The 19,553-nt window shown below is 40.2% G+C and overlaps 1 protein-coding gene across 3 annotated transcripts in view; it reads left to right on the forward strand.

Annotated features, from left to right (window-relative positions):
* Positions 1–317: 317 nt before the first annotated feature.
* LOC124605534 (phospholipid-transporting ATPase VA) overlaps positions 318–19,553 on the forward strand; it is a 354,547-nt gene continuing 335,311 nt past the window's right edge. For all 3 annotated transcript variants that reach the window (XM_047137281.1, XM_047137282.1, XM_047137284.1), the window contains exons 1-2: positions 318–911; positions 1,096–2,010. In XM_047137281.1, the coding sequence (XP_046993237.1) occupies positions 1,106–2,010 (905 nt within the window). In that variant the 5' untranslated portion in view covers positions 318–911; positions 1,096–1,105. The remainder of the gene's footprint in view (positions 912–1,095; positions 2,011–19,553) is intronic.

Genomic DNA, 19,553 nt, shown 5'->3' on the forward strand with positions numbered 1-19,553 from the left:
ATTATATTTCATATTAATTGCTATTGAGAGTGACTTTCGTATTTATGCTACATAAGAGAGCATTTAGTTTGTCAATACCGTAGAAATATCTTTATATTAAGCAATATATAACTTTCGAAATAAATTTGTAGATATATTTTAATCGACTTCTAGAAATCTGTCAGTAGTGTAATTATCATGAAAAGACAAAAATAATACTAATTTATTCAAAAACATGAATGTTCATAACGATTTATTACTGAACTCATTGTTTGTAATCAAACTTCGCAGCGTTGGCACTATTGCATGGCGGCGTAGACGTATTCGCGCTAGCATGACTCGTGCGGAGAGTCTCGAAGCTTTTTATGTCGCAGCCTTCTTTCAACAAATTGCGAACTGTAGCAGTTGGGCGAGTGGCTCATTTATGAAATACAGTGCTGTACATACATCTTCCTACAGGGCCTTAATATACCCAGCCGCTACGATTGGAAACACGTGAAATTTGTTCCGTTGTGTCTCTTGCAGCTTTCTTCTGTTCCCAATGTTTCACTGAAAGATAACGATACTGCCAAAAAAATATTGGTCTCTGAGAAGATAGAGAATCATCGAGTAAAAGTTGAAAATACGACAACAAAACATCTTTCGCTGAGAACTTAAAGCAGAGATATATTTTTATCTTCCCACGCGTTGTGTTTATGTGATGTGATTGGTCGTTTCCCCACCTCTGGAGAAGGCTCGCGCAAAATGTTATGATAACAAGCAACGTCTGTGCTAGTGTGGCTGATGGTAGCGTTGAGGTGTGTTGAGGAGGTATGCGGTGTTGATGTGGTTTCAGTTATGTGACAGCAAATGAAATGCTTTCGCTTAGTCGCTATTTAGTAATAAATGCGACTACCTATTGGACTCTGTAGGAAGGAGGAATGAGGTGGAAGGTAATATTCTTATGATTTTTTTTGTAATTTAGCATATTATTATTATTATTATTATTTTTATTATTACAAACACCGACAAAATAAAGACATGTGAAGGTCCATCATTATATTCAATTATAGCTTTAGGAATTTAGTTTACATTCTATAGTTGCCACTAAAGCTGTACTATTTCAATTTTTCACAGATGTTCAAAGATGCAATCATTGTACAGTGGGGAGAACAACCAGCAGGAAGACAACCATCAGTGTGCCACTTACATATTTCCAGCATCCCGTGCAATGCCGTCGACTATGATGTCAGACGACCTGAGCAGTGTTACGAGAGATACTCAGACTACTTCAGCAACCGTATTCAAAGGACACGCTCGAAGTGCAAGCCACGGTGCTGTCGGAACAGGGGCAGTATCATCAGCGAGCTCCGTAGGCGTCATTGGCCGACCGTCTGCGTTGAAGCAGAATCGGGGCCACCAGCGAGCTTTTTCTCAGGGGCAAATAAGCGATGGTGGAACAGTTGGATTTCAGAAAGGTCATTCTCGTGTCAGTTCAAAGACTGATTTCATTCTTCCTCCGGGTCACAGGGACACAGAAAGCATCCCCGGCGCTGGAAGCGTTGCGAAAACTCATGGACATTCTAGGCAAGCGTCTAGGTCAGAATCTATTTATACACTGAGACAGAGCGGAACACCAAACCTGTGGACACAATTCCAGTCCTATGTTCTCAGACGTGGGGGAAAAACAGACGTTGAAGGGTCACGTTGTCGTACCGTTGTTCCCAACCATTTGGTACCACCCCACACGCCAAAGAAATTGCACCCGAATGGAAAGAGTCCTGACAACAAAATAAGGACAACTAAGTATACTCTTCTGTCATTTTTGCCAAAAAATTTACTAGAACAATTTCATCGTGTGGCCAATCTCTATTTTATCTTCATAGTCTTATTGAACTGGTTTCCTGCAATAAATGCTTTTGGCAAGGAGATAGCAATGATACCTGTGTTGTTTGTTCTTGGTGTGACAGCAATTAAGGATTTGTTTGAAGATAGAAGACGACATGCTAGTGACAAGAGAATTAATAATTCTACGTGCCGCGTTTACCGTAGGTAAGTAGAAACCAAAAATAATACAAATCACAAGGAAACGTATTAATAAATCTAGCTATACTAAATGCAGTAGTGTGTGTGTGTGTCATCGGTGCCTCCAGATTCATTCCAACGTTTCATTTCTGTTCCGGAATCAGATTCATCAAACGAATACTTTGATCTTAATTTTGATACTTAAAGTGGCCCCATTTTGTGGACCACTATAAAAATTGTCCCATGTTCTTTTGCACAAGTGAATAGTCTACCTAGTATTTATCAGCCTCCATTCTTAGTATTTCAGAAAATAATTTTATCGTTTATTTTTAAACAAATTATATTAGTCTTCACATTTATCAGAATTGAGTGAAGATGTAAAGGCTGAACTAAATAAGTGAGACCAAATTACAAACCTGTTAAGAGTATTTACTGATAATGTTGTCCCAGGATTCAGATCTGATGTCCTTTGTCTAGTATACTGCAATGTAATTGCAGGGAAAATATTTATGATAGTTATAAAAGCTTTTTGCTTAGAGTTTTAAAATGTCCCAGTGGATATGTAACATATGTGACATGGGTCGGGGTCTCCTACTATACGGAGAATAAAATGTAGTTATTTTTCAGTAAGGTGTAGTTAAAATTAGTTTTTGTCACTTTCATGTGCTCACTATAATGGAACTTCTTTACATAATGTCCGTAGCACATTGTGTGTGCATCTAATAATGTCATTTTAACTTTTTAGATTGGAATTAAGGCAGATTCCGTAACATGACCACAAGTTCGTTTGCAACATAAACTGTGTAATAGTCGGCTATACTATAGTAGAATGCACATTCCTTTTGGGAACATTTATAAGAAATTGAATTATTAACAGAAGGACATTTGAGTACCACCTGATTGAATCTACTTTCAAATCAGTTTAGCCAGTCCCATTGGTTATTTTTGCTTAAAAAATCTTTTTTCTAACTGCTTATTGACCTTTTTTCTTTTTTATTTAATTATTTTTTTTATTTTAAAAAGGGAGGCTCCCCAAACCAATAAATTCATAGTAGCATTTAGTTGTGCTGTGTAAACAAGTTCTTTGCATAAGTATGTGGTTTATAATGAAACCTTCAGGATGACATGTGTGTTTCCATTTTACACTCTTGGCTATACTATATTAAAACTAATATTTGGGATAATATTTGATGCTGTCTCAGACATGAAGTGGAATGGTGCAACTACAGCTGCCATACAATCTGTGATACAGAAAATGACAGACAGCTTCAGGATAAAGCTCTTAAGTAGGTGTACAAAAGATAGAGATGAAAGCTTGCTAACTCTTCTTAGGTCTCGTCTCTCCCACCACTATCTGTTCACTTGATTCCCTCTTTCCAAATGCCAACACAAGGGAGTTAACTGAAGAATCATGTAGAACTTAATATTAATCCCACCAAAGAGGGTAACTCAGGTTAAATGACTATCATCATGCCGAGCTTAAAATGTGAACCATTTTGCTTGCTAGTTAGTTAGTTGGTTAGTTAGCCATTTCCTTTATTGTTAAATAAATATTCTTCTTCTCTGGAATTACTTATACATCTTGATTGGCCAGTTGTGACCACTTTGATGTTTTCAAATGAGTGTACAGTCAAGCATATTAATTTAAGAGCTGTTGATATTATTTGTCAGACATACTCCATATATACTTCTGTGGAAAGTACCATATGTGTTTAATGACTAATGAATGGCAACTATGTATAATTAAAACAGCATACTTGACCCCCAGTTGTGTGAATGACATTCACTTAAAAATGAGTGTGTCAAGAGGAATATTCTGTACTAGTTGTCAGCTTTGACCATTGATGTAATGTTAGTGGCTGCTGTGATGTCATCTTTTGGTGTGTATTTTTCAGTGTACTTAGTTGATGAAACCAATGAGGGTTGGGGGGGGGGGGGGAGAGAAAGAAATGCACTTGGTTGTGGTGACAGACTGATCTGTAGCTTAGCTCCAGGTCTAGGTAGGGCTGCAAGATGACAGTTCGGTTGAGAGTTGACAAAGCCAATGAATGTGAAAGAAAAAGACCAGGTTGTGGTGACAGAGCTATTTGTAGCTTAGCCCATTTGAAAAATCGCCATTGAAACCATATAGTTGCCATTTTTATGGAGTTTGTCACATACTTCCTACATCACGGGTCGAAGCTGCTGGCTTGTATTGGATATTCATCTATATCTTCACAAAGTATTTAAAACTGGCCAGTGTTGATGTGCAAATAAATCTGGTGGATAAAAAATAACTTTTGCGAAAAATTGTTTCATTTGACAAATACGTCACTGTGGTGTACACTTGGGCAAAGAAAGATACTTAGCTGTGTTTGTTTCGTATGTATGTGTACATGTGACTACATTAATGCATCTTTTTTTGAAAGAGGTGTTGCTGTCCAAATTACATTGTTCAGTTCAGTGTCTGTCTGCTTTGGATCATGGGAAGTCTAAATTTAAGAAATATTTACAATATGTGTCTCTTAAAAGACACTGAAAGGAATATGGCCAAGCATTTCTGTTATTATCATAGTTAGAATAATTTATAATTTCTGTCAGAAATCCTATGGAAGTGCACTAGAAAGGATCTCTCTCTCTCTCTCTCTCTCTCTCTCCTGCAGGCCTTTGTAGCTGAGAGGACTGTAACAGCATTTACTGTTGGATGATTCACTAATCAGAACTCTGTAGTCACAAAACAGGCTATTTTTGTTTGCAATGCTTTTATATATTTTGCAGATTGTATTCTATGACATGTAGGACAACCATGAAAGGGTACATGCCTTCAGAAGAGAGGGGAACTACTGAATTGGTCCAGCAAGAGTGATGCTTTTTAGTAATCCACTGTTTGTATCTTAAAAGTGGCAATAGGAAAATATAGTTTTTCATGGAAAGACTAACAATCTTTTTCAATTTACTTGCTTCAAAATCACAATGGGAATGTTGGGAAATGATTTCCCGATTTCCACTTCCATACTTTATTTATGTAAAGGAATGATGTCACTCATCACGTTACAGTTGTCTAGAGAGGAAAAAAGGGGAAGATATTATCATATGGTAAAGACTGTAATTTCCAGGTTTCAGGGTTTTCAGTATCAAAACCTTTCTTACTTAATGATGGCATGTGAGTGATTCCTAAACAGTCTTATCTGCAATGTGGTGGTCCTCCCCCCCCCCCCCCCACCCCCCCAAAAAAAAAAGAAGGTGCATTATGAGTTTATTGTTTATGTATTCAGCAGGAGCTAGATTTTTAATTTTTGAGGGTACATACTTGGTCAGTGTTGTCTTTCCATTGCGAACAGTAGCAGTAATTTAGCTGGTACTGGAACTCTGTCCCTTGATTTAACATTTTTTGTATCTTCCAAGAAGTATAAAGTGGTTTTTAGAGCTTGGGATTTGCTTTCATATTTAATTTGTATATGCAGTCTTACCACAATGTATTTATACTGAGCAGCAGTACTGAAATCATATTCGAAGAAACAGTTTCTGTTCTAATCTGAAAGTTCTGTCAGCTTAGTTGGAATAAGATAGAAGATACACTGAGAAAAGTACAACGGTGACCATATTTGAAATGGGATGAGTCAAATTCTGACCTAGCCACTTTGATTTTTAACCTATGTGTTGTTATTAACCTGAGCTAATGTCATTAAAACTATCTCGGCACTATGTAACAAGAATGGGACCTGTTTTTGGAATTGCAGGACTAAATGGCAAATTATGTGTCACTCATTTTTTAAAAAGTGTGCTGAGCAGAGCTTTGATTAGTGACAAAGCTTACAGCCTTTTTTTGGCCTTTCAGGTAATGTTAGTGGTAATAATTCCTCCCAAATGACCTCTTTGTGAAGTCATAGATACATCTACAATAATGGAGGCAGTCACTGGTTTATATAGTGATTATTTCCTGTTTGTGCATTATCTTCTTGTGTAGCAGGAAGGATGTCGCCCCTCGAGCATCAGCAATGTACGGTGTCTAGCTTTCCATCCCTCATAACCATGATTATATCACTTCAACAGTGTCGCGAATTGAAAGAAACTGTGGGCAGATGTATCTAGCTAAGTAGGAACAGCTTGCAAGTTTAAACTTCCTAGCAGACAAAAAGTCTTTGTCGAGGCTGGTAATTCAAAGCAGAAACTTGCCTTTCACTTGCCTTGCTTTTACCGACTGCTCTATCTCGGAACGGCTAATGAAGAGGGACAGGAAAAAAAATTCGGTGTTATTTTTTTTACAAAATTCGGTATTTTTGACAAATTGGATGTTGTTTTTTCCGAATTCGGTGTTGTTGATTTTTTTCCGAATTTAATGTTTTTTTTTTTTTTTTGCCCAATCCAGTGGTGGTTCATTCGCCAAAATCAGTGATGTTTTTTTTGCAAAATTCGGTGGTGTTTTTTGCTAATTTCGGTGCTATGTACGTAGTCAAATCGAAGTTAGTTACGCAGAAAATGAGCCGTTATTTTAAGAATACACACGAACCCTCAGCCTTGAGGAGATTAGAAACCAAAATGCAGTTTTAACGTTCGATAACTATCAGTTACGAATATTAGTAAATTGCCGTTCTTATTTATATAATATTTTTATACATTTCAAAGTTTCGAATTTCGGAATATATGTCGTAAAAGTCCCAGATGTCACTTTTTTTGCTAAAAACCGCTAATTTCGCAATACCGTTGTTGCGAAGGTTTCCTGTTCCTACTTATGACCTTCCCTCTCAGCTTTATTTCTCCCAGTACTTGTCTCTTATTTTGCAAACTTCACGGGAATTTCATAACATCGCATACTCTGCTACAGAGGGAAAGATCCCTTCCCATGCTTGTAGGAAGCGGCGCCTTCATTTAGATTAGGAAGAGGATGTTGGAGAGACTATGGTTGGCAGAATGCTTGATTTAGAAGTTGATCATTTCCATTGCAGTAATGTTTCAAAAACGAAAGTAAGACTGATGGTCATCAGAAGTAGTTTAGTGTGTATATTCATAAACAATTCCAAAACCGTACAGATCCCTCCAGTGTTCCTGGAACTTCAAGTTTCTGTGAAGACAGGACAGTGGAATTTAGGGCAAGTACAGTTCCATACAGGTATTTAGTCAGTTAGCAAATAAGTTTATCTTAACCGTGTTTAGTCGTGACGGGTAGGGGTGGGGGCAGTGGATTTCTTGAGGAGGATGCTGGTGGTGACGAGGTCAATAGCCCGCTGCGCGTTCGATGGTCCGTGACGCTCAGCCAGTGAAAAGCGAAAGCGCGCGGACTCTTCTGGTGTCCAGCGTTCGTTCTGTAGACTGCGTTTTCAAGTCGTTGAAGTGAACGCTGCGTTAAGCTGTTATTGCTCTCCACGGTGCTCGGGCAGGTAAAACGAAGAAAACTGCCAGTGTGAACAGCAACGTAAATCCGAGGGGCTATATACAATAATACGAACAGAAATCTAATGTGATACACGGCCGTCTTTGGGGTCCTAGGCGACTGTAATCCTTCTTGGGATCGATACATACAAATCAAGAACGTTCGTGTGTGGCATTATTTCTCACAAAAAATATTTAAATTCACCCAGAAGGGTAGAGGCCCTTTGTTAATTTTTCTCGTTAGACCACAGTGTTCCCCTTAACATTAAAAACGTGGCATTTGTGGAAGGCAATAAAAATGTATTGTTTAGTCTTTAGGGTCGTCAAGCCAATCCAGAATATTTAGAAGAGTGTAAATGGAGAGAGCTATCCTCTTGCAAGAACCAATTCCCTGCTGGGATCAGTGACCTCACAGTAGCTGGAATGTGGGCACCTAAAATGCTTTAAAAGGTCGTTTACTTTCATGGTGACCATAGAACCCATCGATAACTATGATTCAGATGTACAACGATGATGCACAGGTGGACAGATTACATGGTTTTTTTTCCAGGTGTTGGACAAAAATATGGTAACACCGCGAGAAGGGCGTGCTTGATTACCAGTGCAGATGGCGAGCCAAGTCTACAGGTGCGCTCTTGTAGCTGACCACGAACGGTACTGTGCAATGCCCACAATACGTTGCAGTGTCATTCGCGGCCAGGGCAGTGTTCTGTTAGTTGTGAGTGCTTATGTTGGAGCTAAGTGATCCATGATAGAACAAGGAGGGTATAAAGAAGCAGATTAGCACAGGCAAAAAGTTTATTCCTGGTCAAGAGAAGTCTACTAATATCAAATATAGGCCTTAATTTCAGGAAGAGATTTCTGAGAATGTACATCTACATTTACGTGATTACTCTGCTATTCACAATAAAGTGCCTGGCAGAGGGTCCAATGAACCACCTTCAAGCTGTCTCTCTATCGTTCCACTCTCGAACGGCACGCGAGAAAAACGAGCACTTAAATTTGTCTGTGCGAGCCCTGATTTCTCTTATTTTATCGTGATTATTTCTCCCTATGTAGGTGGGTGGCAACAGATTGTTTTCGCAATCGGAACTCTGTATAGTATGGTGGCGAAACATGGACTGTGAGAAAACCGGAACCGAAGAGAATCGAAGCATTTGAGATGTAGTGCTATAGAAGACTATTGAAAATCAGGTGGAATGACAAGGTAGGGAATGAGGAGGTTCTCTGAATCGACGAAGAAAGGAACGTATGGAAGAGACAGAAAAAAAGGGAACGGATAATAGGACATGTGTTAAGGCATCGTGGAATAACTTCCATGGTGCTTCAGGGAGGTATAGGGGGTAAAACCTGTGTAGAAAGTCAGAGAATGGATTACGTCCAATAGATAATTGATAATATAGGTTGCAAGTGATACTCTGAGATGAAAGGAGGTGCACAGGAGAGGAATTCCTGGTGGGTTGATCAAACCAGTCAAAGACTGATGACAAAAAAAAAACACACAGTGACTCCGAACGTGGGCAGAATTGATCGTGCTCGTATGGTAGCTGAGGTGTTTGATGTCGCAAGAGGCACCGAATCAAAGATTTATATCGCACGAGAGAAAGCGGAAACACATCATCCCGTCACATCGCGGAAAAAGTGTGTGTTGAATGATCGCAACAGAGGTTCATTGAAGAGGATTGTGACGAAAAATAATAGGACAACTGCAAGACACTGCAGAATAGAATGTCGCACTTGCAAACCCTGTCAGCAACAAAACAGCACGAAGCGATCTCCATAAGCAGGGAATTACAAAAAATGGTTCAAATGGCTCTGAGCACTATGGGACTTAACATCTGTGGTCATCAGTCCCCTAGAACTTAGAACTACTTAAACCTAACTAACCTAAGGACATCACACACATCCATGCCCGAGGCAGGATTCGAACCTGCGACGTAGCAGTCGCGCGGTTCCGGACTGAGCGCCTAGAACCGCTAGACCACCACGGCCTGCAGGGAATTGCAGGGCGAGCTTTAATTCCAGAATGACTTACCCGTGAGGCAAATTGCCGTGAGAGAAAAACATGGTGCCAGTGCTATAAAATCTGGACTAAAGAGCAATAGAAGTATGTCATTTGGTCGGATGAGTCTTGCTGCATACTATTTCCAACTTTTGGCCGAGGTCCCGTCCCAAGAGTGAAAGAAGGTGGGGGGTTCGGTGATGATTTGGGCAGCCATTTTGTGGTATTCCATGGGCACCGTAGTTGTCAGCAAGTTCGAATACTGCCAAGAATTGTGATCATTTCGCTGATCAGGTCAATCCGATGGTACGAAGTTTGTTCCCATTGACTAGGCTGTGTTCCGAGATGACAGCGCCTCTGTTCAGATAGGTCGCATCGTCCAGGACCTGGTTTTGTGAGCACTATGATGAACTGTCGCGTCACCCCTGGCCAATAGGGCCACCAGACATCACTATTATTGTGCCTGTGTGGTCTACTTTAGAGAGAAGGTTGCGTGGTCGGTATCCACCTCCATCATCGTTACCTGAACTTGGCACTATTTTACAAGAAGAATGGTATAAAACTCCCTTGAAAACTATACATGACGTGTATTTATTCATACCTAGACTACGAAGCTACTTTGAATGCCAGCTTTTTACAGACACACTATTAGACAACGTAATGTGTTATGCTTTTGGTGCTTTCTTAGTTTGGTACCGCCCCCCCCCCCCCTCCTCCCTAGTACCTAGTTTTCTCCCTGGATAAACACACCTTGTGGCGGTGACCAGAGTAAAAGTGACTCGTTAACAAATTTCCTTTTGTGCTCCCTACAACATTGAAACATGAATTTTTTGGATTATTGTGGTTAGCAATAGTCTTGGCAATAGCAGTTCCACGATGAGTAGGTTGTTTATGTAATTACCGTTGCAGTGATTCCATCGTTATTACATGTTGTAGACGGACACATGGTAAACTCAACAGTCACGTTCTTGACTAGAGGTTGCATACGAGAGCGAACTGTGCTCTTTAATGCAATTCTGTTTTGGTAAATGAGTTGTTCCTCCGCCGGCGTTTAGGAGACGCAGGCTGTCGTTATATTACCTTTAGTAGGCCTGATGTGGTGGAATGCTATGTTCTGCGAAAATCTTTTTACAATGTGTCATGAATCAGGGACTGTACTGCAGCCTCTTACGTGTCACTACTGTAGTTAACGCGAAGACAAGATTATAGTGACTTGAGTGCTCACAGAGACATTTTAGCAGTCTTTCTTCCACGCTCCAGGCGCTAACGAAACCTTTAAGAATACATGTTAAAATGGAAAATTTCCTTTTCCTTGGTTTGCAGAGTATGGGCGTAAAGGGCTCCACACGCAAGCGGTGGATCGCTGCAATCGTTCGCTCGCCTCGACTCCCATCACGTACAAACGAATTGCCAAGCAATTTCAACCAGCATTACGAATGTCACTGTGTCGAGAAGTTATGCTGTGCATAAGAAACTGCTTCGTTTAGCAGCAGTGGTAGTTGATTTCTTTGTCTCCATGAATACTCTTAAAAAAATTAAAGTGAATTGTAATTTATTGAACTAGTTTTGAAACGCCAAGTGTATTGTGTACAGCTTTCCAGTCTGCAAGTAAAATTCGTTTTCCATTCGTTAGTCTTACAGTTTCAGTGCAAGCATTTGCGCTGTTTGTTTTGCGTTCTCGTTGTATCGCTAGAAATGTCACTAACAGCACTGCTGTATAATAGATTTACCCTAAACATTTAAATTAAATGTTCACGTAGTACAGTATCCCAGTACGTTATTCTGTTTAGAAGTTAAAAATCTTAATCGTGCACTTAATTGTTTCTAAAAAAAAAAAAAAAAAAAAAAAAAAAAAAAAAAAAAAAAAAACAACAACTCAGAATCATCAGCTGGAGACCAGTGTATCGTGACCATTATTATGGACTTCAGTTCCAGTTCTACAGCAAAAGCTTTGATATGCAAACAACTGAAAAGTCGTAGCGTGTCAGTGATTTTGTGTTTGTATTACTTCTTAATGTCAATGGCAACAACGGTCTCAACTTATCAGAGTCGTTTGTGGTCCCTGAGTACCACGAGCTGCTGACAACGCAGGCAAAGCGAAACGAACAAAACTACGCAGCCACGCTTAATAACTAGACAAACGAGTCGGTCAGGCAGCCGTATAACCACACATCGCACGTGATTCATCAGCTTGCCTGGGATTTTCATGTGATTAGCGACCGATCGCTGCCAATTTACTCACACACGTACAGTTTTCGTGTGTCGTTGGCGCGAGTTTTCCAGTTTGTTACAGATGTTACTTACTTTCCCCAATTCTTGTTTGATCTTGGCTTCAGAACGGTACTTGAAATGTGAGAGACGAGTCGTGCGTACTGGTAATGTAATCAGATTTTTTTTATATGTTATGGGAGAGTTTAGGCTCATTATAGCGTATGTGTTTCGCATACAGGCTGGCTGTTTACGTTGGTATTATGAACACTGGAGTAGACATGAACGCATGAACAAATTACGTTATCGGAATTTTTTTCTACTGTGATATAGTGACGATGCTGAAACATCACTTTTGAAATTTCGTTGAGGGACTAGCCGTGCTTTGCCGATGGCATCTGCGGGGTAAGGGTGAGGAGGGGGGGGGGGAGATTACGTGACGAGTGAATAGGTCTCTCTTTCGCGTGACCTATTAAAAGTACTCTTCAATCGGGTCTTTTTATGCTGGGTGAATGGTGCCGTATCGAATGGACTAAAAGGAACGCAACGTATTTCGTGGCAACGCCGTAGTCCCGCACTGGTTTGGACGACTGAAAAGTAGAGAAATTGCGTCTTAAATACAAGCAGCGTCTGATAGTTACTGTTCGTTAGCTTCAACAGTATTAGCGATTGTCACGTCAGGTATGTGTAATTCTTTTTATCTAAATCAATTATGTAAAATTACATATTTTTGTTTTGGATTTTCGTGAATGCGGTAGTACAGTGTGAATCTCTGCCACGCAAACATGATCACCGGCAGGTGTGATTGAGGTTTTGCGCAACCGTTCGATGATGAAGGGTGATTTCCTTGAAATTTTCTGAGAAGGTGCCTCTGAAATTTTCTTAGGTGATTTCATTGGGCGCCATACTTTAAATCCAAGGATTTTTTCTTTTATTTACCGCTTCTCAATCTCTTTCAGTGTTATCACGTGATGTTGTTGTGTGAAAAATACCAAGGGTGCAGTTGTTAGGAGTCAACGTTGACCCCATTGACTCTGCAAGTCAGTGTAAAGACTGGAGGAAAGCAACCTCATACCGCCTCCAAAACGACCATGCGTAGCAAAGTTCTGTGCCTTCGGCGCAGCTATATTTACTTAAGATACACACTAATTTCATAAAATTTTGTAAATATGAGATAGACATAGTTGCATGATAAGTCAATAACAGTGCAACGATTGGTTTGATGTTACTCGTCAGAGTATGATGTCTGAGAAGCGCCAAGCAGAAACAATTGTTGAGATGCAGGTGGTTAGACAGTTCCGTTACCTTTTGAAGGCTTCTTATCCAGTGCTACTTTTACTTTACGTCAGGTGTGCCGCTTTCGCTAGGAACGCAGTGCGCGCAACTGAGCTCTGGCTTCGTGTCACATGCACGTTCCTATTGTCTTTTATTTTTAAGTGGATTTTGCACTTCATTTTTGTCCATGAAACCCCGCATGTACTCAACAGAAACGGAGATAATTGTAACGTTGTTGATGGCATGTAGAAGAGTGCATGTTAGCTGTATGTACAGACATATGCTGGTACGCCAATACCTAAATGAGGGTAACACATAGAAGGGCGCCCATTGTAAATGTTTGCTTGAAAACTGTTTGATATTTAATAAATAGAAATGAGGCTGTGAATTTGTTAAGAAACCTTCGTCCGTCAGATACGTATCAGCGTATGTAGAACTCTAGCCTTTTGTCATTTGAGTTGTCATAACGTTCAAAAGTCGTTGGTTTAGGCAACGGCGATGTACCGTCATCAAGCGGATTAACAGCATTGCCAGAATTATATTCAACTCTGTTTCAGTTCCTTCCCACAATGGTGACTTCTACCATCTTATTTTTTCATACACTGCTGTACTAATAAAACATCCTACCTACGAACTTTGGCCGTAATTTGCCATTGCAGCGGGTTTTGCTCCCTATATAAACAACACATGGTTTATTTGTATATGTCCGAAAGACTAGACACCATTAATGATCCTGCAGCCGTATATACACGGCGGGAAAGAAACTCCGACATTAGTTGCAATCGGGCATTGAAATATATCCAATAGTTATAAATGAAAATTTGTGCCGAACTGGTACACGAACCCGGATTTCCCGCTTATCGCAAGCGGTTGCCTTAACTACCGGAGCAAGCGTCCCGTCCAACCCAAATTCCCGTATATCGCACTTTATGTACGTAGTGTTCGCTGACCATTATCCTCCTAGCACACGCAATACCTGAATCCCTGAAGGGGAGCCGGAACGATCAATCTCCTCCATGTTAATTTTAGCAAAAAGAAGGAACATTTTTTCTAAAACGATTAAACATATTGCTCTGAAATTTGGACTACATGTTCAGTGAGTATTTCTCTACAAAGCTATAACGCTATGTTAAGAAATATTTATTGGTTTTTGTTTTACAATTTTTTTAAACAGATGCTTGTTTTTCTCTAAAATTTTGCCCTTTTTCTTCTGTAACACGTGAATTATACAATATTTATGTACAATTTGTTATAAAAATGAAGGAAAAGAAGTAAATTTCATTGATATACTGTTACCAGTTTTTGAGAAAATGTTCCTCAAAGACGAAAATTTTAAAGTTGCGGGAAATGGTTTCCAAAGTTTTTTTAATAGGCCTATCCTCTTCTTTTTCCAGTGTTAGTTTCCTTTTCACTGGTCTTTTCTTCCCTTTTGCTGCATGTTGTAGGCTTTTGTCTCTTCTTCCTGCACCTCTTAGTCTTTCTTCATCAATTAGGCGCTTTGTGGAAATGGTGTTGTGTCCTGGTTGGAAACCTAAACGATTCTGCATATCACATTTGATAATGTTTCCTTCATTGTATGTTGCCACTGAATCATACACTCCAAAATGCAATGTTTTTATCAGTACAAACTCTTTTTGGAATCCTAATCCAAATTAAATTCTTTACACTTTCATTTGGATTTTCTGTTTTCCCATCTAAACACTTTCCCAATAAACTTGGCTGTGATAAATGTCTGAATATGGGCTTGATTACATCAATTACAGCATTTGGCAAACTGTTTGTATGGGCATATTCCTTTCCCGATTGGTACTTACACCATGAGTCATCACCTGTGGGGCACAGTGCATGTTGTGGGCGCTCATTTTTGGATGCAGTATGAAAAAATGACTGTACTGCTCTCCTCATATGCTCAATGCTTCTTGTATTTTGCCTAATTGCACACCCGTAATACCTCTGCAATCTATCAATTGCTTCATCTGTCAATCTTCCTCTTCCTTCAAGGGTCTTACCATCACTAAGCTTCTGGGATCCTAATGTCTGCTTTAGTTTGCGCAAGCGAGTCCCCATGCGCTTCTGCACATGTCCAATGCACTCCTGTTTTTTAATGTGAATTTCATTTCCATAAGGTTTGAGTTCCTCTACAGCTTTATATCCCTTAGAATCACCATCTCCTAGATAGCGTATCGTACATTATACCACTCCTGTGATCTGGAAAAAATTGCTTTCACTCGCTCTACTTCCATCGCTCCATTCGTGCCGCGAAAATTTGCTTCACAACTTTCACTATGTTCGTCCTTGGTATTGCCCTTACATCTGCAATGTTTTGAGAGAATAGCAAGATCAATTACTTTGCAACTGTCTCCACTGGTAGCTGTCACACCTCCATTTAGAGATTTATAACGTCTACGTTGCCATGATCCATCTAAAGCAACAGTTAAATCTCTACAATTCCCATTATCTGTCACAGATTCTTCAACTACTTTCTTCATTGTTTCTTGAGCAATATCTTCAGCAGAAGATCCCACTAATTCATTATAAAATCCAAACTTGGTTGATGGTTTTGGCAAGTTCATAATTCCACATAACATTATCCCTGCAGCATTGACCTTGCCAAGCAACGCAAGCCATACACTAGCCTAACATTTATATCATACCCCTTCTTTCCACTATTACCACTACGAGGAATACTGTTAGAATTAGAAAATGAAACTTGTGCAGCACATTTGTTACACTTAATAACATTTTACATGCCAAATCAATGTGTGAAGTTATTTTCAATTCCAGTTCTCTTTCTTTGCAAACTTGACATAATATGTTGCTTCAAAATATTAGAGAGCAAGGAAATGTTAATTATTCATTCACATCATTACTGTCACTTTCATAGTTTTTAAATTTTTCTTTGTTGTCACAAAGTTTCTTGCTGGAAGAAGTTCTGTCACATTCATTTGGAGTAGTCGGTGAAGCTGTCTGAGCAGCATCTCCCTTCGAAACAGCAAAAGATTTCTTCTTCCACTCATTGTGCCTTCTCTTCAACACTCTATTGCTGAAACGGGGCACATTGATATCTAGAAACCAAATACGTATAACAGGTACGAGCAAAATTCGTCAAATACGAAAAATTGAACAGCTGAACAACACAAAGCAAACTCCACAAATCAACACACAGGGTATAGCGTTTATGTTTACCGATATGAACAGTCACTTGTCACAGAGATAAAGCCATACAACGTTGGAAAACAAAACGGTCTTACTTCCGCAGCCAGCAAGCGGCGCCGTCAGAGGTGACACAGCAAGTCGCTACAACCGTTTACGCGGCACGTCAACTTTGCAGCGATAAAAAACACACTTAGAAGGGTGAAACTTGATTTGTTTTATTGAGAAAACTCCAAATAATTTTATAATAAAAAACCAGAAAACGTTAATTTTGTCATTTTCATCGTTCCGGCTTCCCTTAAGAGGTCGAACGAAGAGTACATCCACACCGAATGTATAATTACATGGTCTAGTCATATTAATGTAACCATCGCCTATGTCCGCGTGCAATAACCACTCACAGACGTCAGGTAGTAGCATTAGCAATGAAGGGTATATAAAACGTGTCCGGGGGACGCAGAAAACATTGCATACGTTGTCGTAATGGGATCAAAAAGCGATTTTTCGGAAGTCCAAAACGGCATGCTCATTGGTTTTCGGCCCAAAGGTGGAAGCATTTCCAAAACGGCTCAGTTTGTGAACTTTTTGCGCGTCGCCGTGATTAAAGTATACCGTTCATGGCAAAATGGCACTATCACAAACCGGCGCCGGCTGCAGAGCTGAGTAAGGACGAATAGACGTGCAACTGTTGAGCAGTTGGCTATCCAGATTAGCCAAGGGGCTGCCAACAGTGTCTCTTCAACGACCGTTCAGCAAACTGCTGCGTATGGGCCTCGCAGCAGGCACCCGGTTCATGCGGCTATGCTGATTCCCGGTCATCGGCTATTAAGGCCGGAAATGAACGCCAATACCGCAACTGGACGTCCATTAAGTGACGATAGGTGGCATTTTCAGATGTCAGATGGCCATTTGCGTGTAGGTGTGTGACGTCTAAAAGCAAACACCCTGCAACAATTGTCGGAATGGTATAGGCCGGAGGATGGAGCGTTATAGTCTCGGGAATATTTTCGTGCCATTCCTCGGGTGATGTCACTCTCAAAGCACAGTGCATCAAAACAAGGAAACACTATCCTTGGGGATCATGTCCACTCCTACATGCAGTTGATTTTTTCCTCGGTGCTATGACATCTACCAGCAGGACAGTGCAATGTCTCACACAGCTCGCAGTGCATGTAAGTGGTTCGAAAAGCACCAAACTTTCCGGATTTCAACCCTATCGAGAATCTGTGGACCATCCGAATCGGGAGAAACCTAGCGCAGCTTGGACAGCCCTGGAGTCCGTATGGCCCCACATCCATGTCGCTACTTTCCAGAACGCCATTGACGCTCTTCCTGCACGTCCGCGGTACAAAAGGTGGTTATTTAGGCTTTTGACAGGTGGGGTCACATTAAAGTGACTGGACCGCGTGTTTATCTCCAAGGCGCACATATGCAGTATTCATGTGTGTGGTGTCTGTTCTTTCGGATATACTGAATTCGAAATTAGATTGATGCTGGATTTGAAGATACACAGATTGGACAGTATGGAATCAGGTCTGTTTGTTCAGTAAGTAGACGCCTCCTAGACGAAAAACGAAATGATGCAGGGAGATATTAGAAGAAAGAAGAGTATTTCATGTAAAATGGCCGCGTAGTTTTTAAAAGAAATCAGTTTCTTAATGAGACGTCGGAAAGTGTTCTACGGCATTATTTTATTTACGCTTAAATAAGGCTCGAAACGCAGAGACGAGATAATCTGTAGCATTTAATGAAAACATCTGTGGCTCCCATTTCGATATGTGAGAACACAATGTGTAGAGCGGTTGACATCATTGTTCCAACAGCAACTAGGAATCATATATTTTTTGTTTTTATAAATGGTGGTGTAACGATCTAGAGCCAAGTAATTTCAGTCTAAGCACAAAAGTGCTAACTTCAGACGTATTTTTGCCAAAATATCTGTGGTGAAACTATGGAAAAGTTTTCGCCGCCATGCCACATCGTCTGAAATCTGGCTGTTAAAATTCTGTCGGATTAGATGTCACATGTGATTGTCATGACGAAGACAAAATCTGAACTACGTATATAAAATAGAAATTAAGCGACCAATCTCTCAGTTTTTAGTGAATTCGCTGATGGCATCTGCAGGACCTGACCAAAATGAGGAAAAGAGTGCTAAAGAAGCATGTTGCGCCTCACTGGTTCGCACCAGGAAAATTTTGCTAGCGGAGAAGCAACCAGCGCATGCCCGGCATAGGTGGGAAACATATAAATTAGCGCTCGTTGCCGAACTTCCGCGTCCCGTTCTTTCCAAAGAGGGGAACGTGTTATGAAAAACCTCAGTCTTCAGCTCCGGTTGAGGGGGGACGGATGGATAATTTATGTACCCATTGGACGAGATGTCTTTGAATGTGGAAGTACGTGGAAGTCAGACGGTGCCAATCCCGGTTATTAAAAAATAATTTTGTAGCACATGCTTCAAATACCTCAGTTTTCCTGTCGCCTATACATTTTTGTCACCGGGTGTATTGTCTCAAGGAGTTTTCCTTTTTCCATATAGTCAGTCAGAATGACTTTCCAGTTATTGTTTCGACTGTTGGAAGGTAACAAAAAAGGGATCGGTTTCACATTACAGGAACATTAGTCATAAAATGTCAGGCAGATGATTAGACTTCACCTTTATTGATGAGCCACAGGGTTGCAGCCAATGCTTAGATTTCTGTTTCGTTTCTGCCGTGGACTGGTCGGTCCACATCTTATCTAAGGTAATAAATTCACGTAAAGCATCAGTGGAATACTTCATAAAACTGTCTAGACTGATAACATCATTTCCGAATTCGCATTTGTTCGGAGGTAATCCTTTCAGACCCTCTGGCTTCAATTATTTACATTAACTTTTACTGTCTCTTAGCTGGAACAGAAGTATCTTTTTCCCGATGGAAACCTGAGGTATACATTTGTGAATGTTCAATCTTTTCATCATGTGCAAGTGCTGCCAAGTGTTGGGCATCACCATGAAAACATCAACAAGTCAGTGTAGCAGTGAACAGCGGCTCATGGTTGGTTCGCCATATTCTACTGTGTGATTGAATATTGTTATTTTGTGTAGTTGTTATTGAATGACCATTTTACTATTTATTACAGTAGAGAATATCTCGTCGATAGTAATTATAGTCCATAAAATGAAGCCAAGTGGTCAAAGTATGTTTTGAAAACGCGTGCATATTTTTGTAGAAATCTTGCATCTAAAATCATTAAAAATATCACCTAAGAGCGTTACCTTCGTCCAGAAAAAAATTCATGTCTGAAAGGGTGAAAAACGCGTCATACACCATGCAAAAAAGTCGTAGTAAATATTCATCGTAAAACACACCTTCGTAGTCGATGGCGCTAATGCATGCTTGTGTGGTGATACTAGACTTTGAGACAAGCCGGTTCGTATCCTGGTGGTGGATGAAATAGTCACTGCAGGTGTTTGGCCGTCCACGGGAGGAGAGATTGTGGCATAGCGTATCTGATCACTATTCTTTGCGCCAATATCCTGGATTAAATTCCAAACTTAGGCGCTGTCTCATGTCGTGAGGACATGTGAAACTGTTCATGG

Source organism: Schistocerca americana, chromosome 3 (genome assembly GCF_021461395.2).
Source record: "Schistocerca americana isolate TAMUIC-IGC-003095 chromosome 3, iqSchAmer2.1, whole genome shotgun sequence".
In the NCBI taxonomy this organism is placed as follows: domain Eukaryota; kingdom Metazoa; phylum Arthropoda; class Insecta; order Orthoptera; family Acrididae; genus Schistocerca; species Schistocerca americana.